The sequence below is a fragment of the Lupinus angustifolius genome, chromosome LG18 (genome assembly GCF_001865875.1).
Source record: "Lupinus angustifolius cultivar Tanjil chromosome LG18, LupAngTanjil_v1.0, whole genome shotgun sequence".
NCBI lineage: Eukaryota > Viridiplantae > Streptophyta > Magnoliopsida > Fabales > Fabaceae > Lupinus > Lupinus angustifolius.
This window is the reverse complement of record NC_032026.1, coordinates 12,033,056-12,043,594: the sequence shown is the minus strand read 5'-3', so window position 1 is coordinate 12,043,594 and position 10,539 is coordinate 12,033,056. Positions and strand designations below refer to the sequence as shown.

Sequence of the window (10,539 nt, the reverse complement as noted above, 5' to 3'; positions counted from 1 at the left end):
CCCCCCCCCTAAAGTTACTTTAAAATTCTACTACTAAACTGAGCTTACATTTTATCTCCATAAGGTCCTGCTCAAGAGCTTTTTGAAAGGCCCTTTTTTGAGTCAATTGCAAGGGCTCTTCGTCCAGGAGGAGTTATGTGCACTCAAGCAGAAAGTATATGGCTTCATATGCATATCATCGAGGACATTGTGGCAAATTGTCGCCAAATATTCAAAGGTTCTGTCAACTATGCTTGGACCACAGTCCCTACATACCCAAGGTACGCTCTTTCCAATTTTCTCTCCCACCTATCGAATTACTGTTGCACCCTATATTTACTCTTCCGGAGAAGTCATCTTATATATGTATCCTCTAGGAGGGTATGGTAAGTTGTGTATTCTACATGGCATGATGAAGATATTTTGTTATATGGTAATGTGCTTTTGGTCTAGGTGATAGTATATACATGAATCCATGTTTATGACATGTTCCTTTCATTTTTTTTGCATTTCAGTGGGATGATTGGTTTTATGGTTTGTTCAACTGAGGGGCCTGCTGTTGATTTCAAGCATCCAATTAATCCGATAGATGAAAATGATACTCAGCATTCAGCAAGACCACTGAAATTTTACAATTCTGAGGTGTGTTTCTCCAACAACCATGTTCTCCCATTTTTGGCTATTATTACATTTCTATGTTTTTCATTTCAATTTTTGGTTATTACTTATCTATGTTTTTCATTTCAGCTTCATACAGCAGCTTTCTGTTTGCCATCTTTTGCCAAGAAGGCAATTGGTTCTAAAGCACATTAACAATATTTTGAAGACACTTTAAGGGACACATTTGGCATTCTAGGATTCTTCCATCTATCAATGAAGAGTGGAATAAGTTAGAGCTTCAAGTATACATTGAAGTGTAACTTTTATTTCTTGAAAATGAGTTGTAGATGATTGATTCTGTTTTTAGTAACTTTCCTCATGAACTTTATTGCCAACGTGGAACTTTTATTAGCAGTTAATAAAACTTTCGTTTAATGCATATCATCATTATATGGTTACTTTTTATCTGTTTGAGAATTGAAATTGGTTCTTATGTATGCATTTGTTCAATCCTTCGAGGCTTTAAAAGTTCACCCTGTTTAAAAATATGGGGTATTATTATTACTAACTTGCATTCCTATTGTTTTTTATGTTAGAAATTTTACAATAGAATTATCTTTTTCCAAAGAATAAGCCAACAATCTTTTTACTTGGTTGTGTTTTGATAAAAGTAAAATATACAAATTACACTCATAAAATTAGGCTTATATTTAGTACAGATAATAAAGTGTTGATGTTTTTAATAGCCTATAAGTGAGTGAGTTTAATGAGAATGAAATCAAACTAATGTTAAATGGACTCTCTGAATTTCCATGGGGTTTTGAATATTAACAAAGTCTAATTAAAAAAGAGTTGTGAATAAAAGTTATTGCCATTGATGTACTAAGTGCTTTTACATGCCATTGGTGTTAGAAAGTAGAAACTAAGAAAATAGTGCTCACAAGTCACAATGGAGAAGACCTTTTTATTGGTGAGATATAAAGAAATATAATCAAGTTGGCACATGTAGGGTGCAATGACTTAACTTATTGCACCACATGGGTTGGACCTTGAAAACGACACATTTGTCCTATTTTGTAAGCGTGATAAATGAGTTGGTAAAACAATTCAAGAAATTCATCTATTTAATAAAAAAGTAAGAGAAAAGATTTAAATTTTTTATCATTTGTATTGTATGTATAAATTGTTTTAAATGATTTATTTGATTAATTAAAAACGTTGTTATGACATATGCAAGAGAGATATAATAACTTCAAATATAGTCGGTTTATAAGATAATTTTTTTTAATTTGAACTTTTTATTTACTTATAATTTATTATATTCATTTCGTTCTAATAAAAAAAATGACATTAACAAGATTGAGATTTCGATTCCTAGGAACAACATTTGTTAGGAGAGATATTCACGAACCTCGAAAGTGATTAATTTCTTATCCAAAAAATAAAATAATACTTTTAGTAGTATAAAAAATGTTGCTAACAAAGTTCTAATTAAAAATAACTTTAAATATATTTTTAGTCATGCAAATATATAGATAAATATGGTTTTATTTTTTTAAGTCTCTTAGTTGATATCAACATCACCATTATTCAATAATCTCATACGAGACAAACGTTATAATGTTAACTACAAAGACAAAAACTAATATTTCACAGAGTAAGGATTTACTTGCTCTAAGAGTAAGTTTTTAAAATTTATTTCTCATCTTAATCATCAATTTTATAAATATCTAATAGTTTAGATCTACTTACTAATTAAAATTATTATATTTCCCTAAAATTAATGGTTAGGATGGAGAATAAATCTGTTTCAGAATATACAACAACCAAAACAAAAAATAAGTTGTATGAAATGAAAGTAAAATTTAATACATTTTTTGAGATGAAAAACATATTTAAACCTTGAAATACAATGCTTCTTAGCTTAAAGACAACGTGTAATTTTGGTTAGTGAAAGTGTTTGTTTTAAGTTTATGTGAGCATTTATTAATAATATTGCCTTAATATAGTACCTATTCTAATCGTAATAGTGATTACATGAGACTTAGTTTATCAATTTTCTTAATATTATAATAGAGGATAATGAGGTCAAAAAACATTAAAATATAAATTTATTACCTTCCATTATGAAATATTTAACATTTTTAATAAAACATTGAAATTAATGTAAATGCTAATCATGAATTATTGTCTAAAATAGTGGTATTTATTTTCACTATCTAATTCAATTGCCCAACCAGCTTCTATGATTTGTCTTGACTTGTTATCCACCGCTACCATGTTTCAACTTTCAACCACTAACCTTCTCTACTCAATCTTCCTTTGATTGCTAAAAGATTTGAACTTTGTCTCTGAAAAAATGACCCAAATTTGCATTTGCTGAAAAAGTTTCAAACTTTCATAAGTTGTGACAGTGACACAGTCCACAACAACAATGGGTAGTAGTGGGATTGAAGAGACTAGAGTGAGGTTGTTGGATAGTTGCAGCAATGATGGTAGCAGTGAATCAAGATGGGTTGATGGAAGTGAAGTGGATTCAATGGAAGCTCCTCCATCATGGTCTAATGAAGGTAGTAGAGAAGGATATGGTTCACTTAAGAGGAGACTTGTGAAGAAGCCCAAGAGGGTTGATTCATTTGATGTTGAAGCTATGGAGATTTCTAGAATTCAGGACCATCACTCCAAGGTAAAATTGTTGACTTTGTTAGTGTTATTATCATTTTATGATTTAGCATTTAGGGGGTTCCATTTTGTTCTGTGTTTTGTTGTTGACTGTTGAGTTTCTTGTGTGATTGTTTTCATTGTGGGACAAGACAACATCTCTTGTCCGTGCAAAGGGCGCTAAAACTTGTGTCATGGATTCCGATTGGTCGATTGATTTAAATATCCGATAACTACTAATAATGAGAGATGTTGATAGATAATGTTTCCTGTCCGATTGGAATCCACGCCACATGGTTGTGTCAAATTTTGTGGGACAACATATGTTATCGCTTTAGTTGCTACATATGGAGAGGGTGACGATGGTATTGTGTCGTTAAGGGGAAACACATTGAAGACTGGAGCCTTGAAGTAAAATCTCCAAGTTTGAATGGTGTTACATTCATTTACCATTAATGAAGAAAGTTTAGTGTTGTTCTGAATCATTAATGCTGTATTGAATGAGTAAACACACATTTTGATCCGCTAAATATGTAATCATCACATTCGTCTTATATTTTCACTGACATCAAGTTAGTCGTTTAAAGCTACACCCTTCAAGGATCAATTTGATGTATTTTTAAAGACTAACTTGATAGCAAAAATGTGAAGTCGAAGTACCAATTGAGTGTTTCATATATCTTTGGAAGATTAATTTGGTGCATAAATGGAGGACCAATGTGATGGTAAACATATCATTAAATGACCAATTTGAACATTCACTTGAAACTGAGATTTGCACATACTCACTCTTTTTAATCTATAGTGCTTATGTGAATCAGGATGATTCCCTTTTGCCCACTCTTGCATTAGCATTTCAGACTCTTGGTGTGGTATACGGTGACATGGGAACAAGTCCTCTCTATGTTTTTGCTGATGTCTTCAGCAAGGTTCCAATTGAATCAGATGTTGATATCTTGGGGGCATTATCATTAGTGATGTATACAATAGCACTTATTCCATTAGCAAAGTATGTTTTTATAGTCCTCAAAGCAAATGACAATGGAGAAGGTAAGAGATCCTTTTATTTGGCTCATTAAAGACAATAAGACATTTGTTTTCACAATAAGACATATTGTAAGTCCCGATTTTTGTATATTAAGTAATGTTTCAACTGTAGGAGGAACATTTGCACTGTACTCGCTAATTTGCCGATATGCAAATGTGGGCCTACTTCCAAATCGACAACAGGCTGATGAATATATCTCTAGTTTTAGGCTCAAACTACCCACCTCAGAGCTGGAAAGGGCTTTAAAAATAAAGGACACTTTGGAAAAGAAGAAGTCTTTGAAAACCCTTTTGTTGCTGTTGGTTCTGCTGGGAACTTCCATGGTTATTGGAGATGGTATTCTAACCCCAGCAATGTCCGGTACATAAACATACAATTTCTTTACATTACATTCTGTTGACACTTTACAAGCAGAAAGACGTTTTTTTTTTACTTTGTTGAATTGAATGAATTGCAATGTACTTCTACCGACTACCGTTCTCGTAGATAAGAAATACCATACTTCGTCCTACTTGGAATTTTTATCATATCCTTTTCATTTTCTTATGTTGTAGTAGCATGATGAATAGGAAAGTTTGCTTGTTTTGCAGCTTAAGTATAACAATGGTGCTTCTTTGTTGCAGTGTTGTCTGCCATAAGTGGGCTTCAGGGTGAAATAGAAAGTTTTGGTACAGGTGAGTGTATTTTCCTTTTCCTTTCACAAAATATCATTCTTCTTTCCTGGATGAAAGAAAAAGAATAGTATGGATATATTAAAGCGAGGAAGAAGAAATTCATAAAATGAAGCTTCCTTCACCTGTTTGGATGGTAAACATATATCTATAAGATTTGGTTTTAAAACTCATGTAACTTACTCCAAATAAGGTAATTGCATGATATTGGCTGTTTAATAATTTTATGTAGCAAATGTCCGAAAGATGAATGTCTCTGCTAGACATGAATCTAGAAGTCCCTTATTGGTAGGCTATCTCTAATGCCACTATATATCGTCGCTGATATAGGTGGTTTACCCTCCTCTGACCCAGAACTTCTATTTATACCAGAAAATGGCTCTCGAATATCTCGTAACCAATGAACTCAGTTTACTTCGGCCTAAAGTTGAACAAATATGGTTCTCTGAAAAAAGGCCTAAGTTACATCTTTTCTTTTATTTCTATTTTATATTTAGAAAGAGGAATCAAATGCTTGCGACCCTGTTTAGCCTGACACTCTGAATGTTGAACTATCAACTTGTTAGGTTTATGTTTTATCAAGAATGCTGGCTTTTATCTATCCGGTGGAACTATGGCATTTTGCTCTACTGCACATCTGAGCCTAACTTTCTTTTTTCTTTTTTCATATTTCTTGCTTGCAGGGGAAGTGGTTATTATTTCAATCGTAGTACTGGTGGCATTGTTCAGCATACAACAGTTTGGTACCGGTAAAGTAGGTTTCATGTTTGCCCCTATACTTGCCTTATGGTTCTTTTCTCTGGGTTCTATTGGACTCTACAATATGGTTAAGTATGATATTACTGTTCTGAGAGCAGTAAATCCAGCTTATATTTATTATTTCTTTAAGAAGAATGGCAAACGTGCATGGTCAGCTCTTGGTGGTTGTGTTCTGTGTATTACAGGTAAATCTTTTTATCACACATGGATTTGAACCATGAGCAACGCAGTTGATTGTGCATAATTTTTACACATATTTACTTGGCAGTGTACCTTTCGAGTTTCCTTCTTATCCGTTGAACATGACTATTGCTATTTCAGTCATCTCATTAGCCTGTTTGCATTATTGTTTATATTTTCCATTTATTCTTATAACTGCTCTTGAAGTTCAGAATTTTGATCCAGTAGCTGTGAGCCTCTGATCATAGGTTTAGATGGTTCATTTAGCCCATGCTTGGTATAATATGTTAGTGACACTGTGTCATGGTTATGAGGATAAGCACCGGTATACAGGACACAAATGAAACTTATTGAAATCATTGGATCCTCACATTTACACGCTGATAAATTTGTACTGGATAGAAGAAGAAAAGGAGGATGATTATCATGTAATTAACCACAGCAGGACGTTTATAATTGTTGGTTTGACCTAATTTGTATCCCTTTTCCATTTCTAGAAAACAACCATGAAGGTTTTGTTCTTCGAAGATAATTTACTCAACATCAAGTTACATTTTTAGTTTTTTTTCTTTTTTGCATATGCTGAAGCAAACCGTAGATGCTAGAAAATATCAAAACTTTACATGATATAGAGGTTATTTTAATCCTTTAGAAAATAGGTAATGCATGCTTGTCCATCTAAATGAGAAATTTGTATTACATAAAATAGAACTGTCCCTTCAGGATGAGGAATCAGCAACTTACAAAATTTGCTTGTATATTGCTCTGCAGGTGCAGAAGCAATGTTTGCTGATCTGGGTCATTTTTCTGTACGAGCAATACAGGTCTGTGAAACCTCAAATTGTTTCTTTTTTAAGAGTAAACTAAAAAGTTTGCTCTACTAAGTCTTCAATAATTTTTGAATTTGCTTCAAGTCTCTTATATATTAATTGCTTATATAGATTGCCTTCACCTGTGTGGTATTTCCTTGTCTCCTCCTTGCTTATATGGGTGAGGCTGCTTATTTGATGAAGAACCCGGCTTCTTATTCAAATATATTCTACGATTCTGTTCCGGGTAATATTTGCTGACATAATTACTGCTTGTGTCTGTGCATACAAGTCGCTGTCCGTGAAACTATAATAATCATATAGTTGTTCTGTATAGTAATCAAGTCATTACCGTCTGTTTGTGCTTTGTGTGAAACAGCTAGTCTCTTCTGGCCAGTGTTTGTGATAGCCACACTTGCTGCTATGATCGCCAGCCAAGCTATGATATCTGCTACTTTTTCATGCATAAAGCAAGCTATGGCTTTGGGATGCTTTCCAAGGATCAAGATAATTCACACCTCAAGAAAGTTCATGGGTCAAATTTACATCCCTGTAATAAATTGGTTTCTGATGGTCATGTGCATAATTATCGTTGCCATCTTCCAACGCACTACTGATATTGCAAATGCATATGGTAATATGTCCCCTATCTCCATTTTGCATTCGAGATTTGTAATATATGTTTGATGTTGTTCGTTGTTGCCACTTGATAACGTCATGAAGTTTATGTAACAACGTTAATCGAACATAGGGGTATGAATTAATTTGCAATTGTTTTTTCTACTTTTCTTATTCACATTGTACTTATAGTCCATTTCTATGCCCAGATGCATGCTTTATGTGATGAAATAAATCCAAAGCATCGACCTTGAGTCGTTGATGATCGTAGAATTTGTGGTATTAATATATGTTTTTACATAATTTATGGTGCTTCAGACTTGCACACATGCATTATCCTGAAGACCATTTGTGGTATATCTATACTGATGTGATTCATATTGTTGCAGGCATTGCCGAAGTTGTTGTTATGATGGTTAGCACCATCTTGGTGACACTTGTAATGCTTTTAATTTGGAAGACCAGTTTGTTTTCGGCATTTTGTTTCTTCCTCATATTCGGATCAGTTGAGCTCATTTACATGTCTTCTGTACTGACAAAAATTGCTGAGGGTGGCTGGATCCCACTTGCCTTTGCTATCTTCTTCCTTTCTGTGATGTACACATGGAACTATGGGAGTGTCTTGAAATACCAAAGCGAAGTTAGGGAGAAGATCTCATTGGACGTAATGCTTGACCTTGGCTCCAATCTTGGGACAGTAAGAGTACCGGGAATAGGGCTGCTATATAACGAGCTTGTCCAGGGCATTCCCTCCATTTTCGTGCAGTTCCTGCTGAGCCTTCCAGCTCTTCACTCTACCATAATTTTTGTCTGCATTAAATATGTCCCGGTCCCGGTGGTTCCTCAAGAGGAAAGGTTTCTATTTCGAAGAGTTTGCCCAAAAGATTACCACATGTTCCGCTGCGTTGCCAGGTACGGTTACAAAGATGTAAGGAAGGAAGATCACCATGCATTTGAGCAACTTCTTATCCAAAGTCTTGATCAGTTCTTGAGAAGGGAGGCTCAAGAAACTGCCTTGGAGAGCAACTTGGTTGAAGACATTGACAGTGTCTCAATGATATCCAAGGATTCAGACCTTCCCGCTGATAGTGTAACCGAGGAGCTTAGGATTCCATTGATGCTCGGTCAAAATCCCAAAGAACCAGGAACTTCTACCTTTCAGGATCATGCACCAGCATTACCATCAAGTTATATGCCATCAGATGAAGATCCTAGTCTTGAATATGAGCTTTCAGCCCTTAGAGAAGCAACAGCATCAGGATGCACCTATTTGCTTGGACATGGGGATGTGAGGGCAAAAAAGAACTCTCTTTTCATTAAGAAATTGGTGATAAATTATTTCTATGCATTTCTCAGAAAAAACTGCAGAGGTGGTACTGCAAACATGAAAGTACCTCACACCAATATTATTCAAGTTGGCATGACATATATGGTGTGAATGCTCCCACTACTACTCTATGATAATTCTGCTATGCAACCTCAATGGGGAAGCATCAACATTGTTAGTCATTTTTTCTTTTGTTATTAATGATTGGTAATCCATAGAAATAACATAGTAGGAAAGTGCTTTGGTTGTTGTTATACTAATGATTGGTGAAACTTTCATAGTATACTATGTTGGTTTACAATTGTAATGTCTTCAGAACTTTCAACATGTGTTGAATATTAATTGAGCAATTGGGAAGGCTTATTAAATCTTTCTTGCAGAATCTAAGATCCTAGTCAATTGTTTGGTCGTGACCAAGAAACTACCGGTTTCGCTTGTTGGGCGGGAAATGCCCGATTTATCAATTTATTTCATTTTGAACATAGTATGTTTGTCCATATTCTTTCATTATGGGCTTCAATGATATTGGAGTTCTATGTGTATTTATATTGGTGGGTTTGGTAACAAAAGTGAAGTGATATCTTCTATAGTCACTATTATATATCACTTGGTTAAAAAATAAATTAAATATCATCAACAAACAATTAAAAAATAAATTATCATAATTTATAATGGGTTTTATCTGCAACAAATTGAATAGTTGAAAATTGTGTTACAAAAAATTTGCATTCCCAAAAGATGTGTTTGGTCAATGGGCAATATGAGTTGGTTACCATGATTATCTTATTTGTTTATAAAAAATGAGATTTAATGTTCATTCCCCTCTTAGGCTTATTTTTAATTTTCATATATCGTGACTTAAATTTCACAGCTATTTTTGTTAAAATTCCAAATATGCTCACCTCTCTACGGGCTAATAACTACTAATTATTAAAGGATCTTCATGCATAAGCACTTCTTATAGCTAAATCAACTTTTCAATGGTTTGCATACTTTTCTATATATGAAGGGAAAGAATATAATAATTAATCACAATATTCATTCATTTTTATTAATTCTTGTTATTGTCATTTTGTTACCTTAGCACATATATACCCCACTTAGCATATAAACTAGTTGGAGCTTACTTTTCTAGGGAGCTAATATGTTAAACCCTCACCACACTCTTCTTACGTCTTAGCATAGCGTTGAAGAAGCCCTTGTTGTTTTATTATTGTTGTTTTAAATGTCACTATTTTCATTTTGTTGCATCTCTCATTATTTTATTATCTTTTAAAGCAATGACTTTTACACTAAACATCATCAGATATGGTTTAAATATGTTTCCAATTCCTTGGGATACAAGTAGTTTTGATTTTTGTCACTAAACTTTATTCTTAATAATTAGAATATATAAGACCAAAAAGAAATGTTTGGATTAAAACCAAAGTTTATTATATTTCCTGTATCTAAAACATATGTCATTGTCTTATTATTATTCTACATAGTGATTTTCCCTCTCGTTTTCATTGATGTTATTTTATTTCAAACAAGGGCTTTTTGCTTAATAGGTTAAATGATAATATTAAGTGTACTATGAGATGAGATAATAGATGTTGGTTTAGTGATATAAGGTCTTATTGTATCTTATCATATTAGGCCTAAGGTCAAATGTTTGATTTCTATCATAATACTTGTTGAGATGATCAGTCACACATCCTAAAAGAAATCATTATCTTACACTACATGGTTATACTGTAATATTTATATGTTGTCAATATAAAGTATATAGTTAATTTATCATTTATCATTCATTTATATTATTTTTTTGAATAATTAATGATGATAAAACATAAATAATGAATAATGGAGTTACCATGTATGAAAAAGAAAGGAAGGAAATGTCAT

General features: G+C 33.3%; 2 protein-coding genes across 2 annotated transcripts in view; both read left to right on the top strand.

Moving 5' to 3' along the window:
* Window positions 1–1,037, top strand: part of LOC109333444 (spermidine synthase 1-like) — a 4,219-nt gene extending 3,182 nt beyond the window's left edge. The window contains exons 7-9 of the mRNA XM_019568933.1: window positions 65–260; window positions 495–621; window positions 727–1,037. Of these exons, the coding sequence (XP_019424478.1) occupies window positions 65–260; window positions 495–621; window positions 727–792 (389 nt within the window). The 3' untranslated portion in view covers window positions 793–1,037. The remainder of the gene's footprint in view (window positions 1–64; window positions 261–494; window positions 622–726) is intronic.
* On the top strand, window positions 2,816–9,034 carry LOC109333008 (putative potassium transporter 12). The gene is made up of 9 exons (XM_019568227.1): window positions 2,816–3,265; window positions 4,062–4,290; window positions 4,400–4,648; window positions 4,912–4,962; window positions 5,643–5,903; window positions 6,670–6,722; window positions 6,840–6,954; window positions 7,087–7,341; window positions 7,715–9,034. Exons 1-9 carry the CDS (start codon window positions 3,014–3,016, stop codon window positions 8,761–8,763), a joined length of 2,514 nt encoding a protein of 837 aa, XP_019423772.1. The 5' UTR covers window positions 2,816–3,013; the 3' UTR covers window positions 8,764–9,034.

Coding starts and splice junctions, on each gene's coding strand:
- LOC109333008 (XM_019568227.1), top strand. CDS start 3,014: ATGGGTAGTAGTGGGATTGAAGAGACTAGAGTGAGGTTGTTGGATAGT. Junction 3,266..4,061: donor TTCAGGACCATCACTCCAAG/GTAAAATTGTTG, acceptor TATGTGAATCAG/GATGATTCCCTTTTGCCCAC. Junction 4,291..4,399: donor AGCAAATGACAATGGAGAAG/GTAAGAGATCCT, acceptor TTTCAACTGTAG/GAGGAACATTTGCACTGTAC.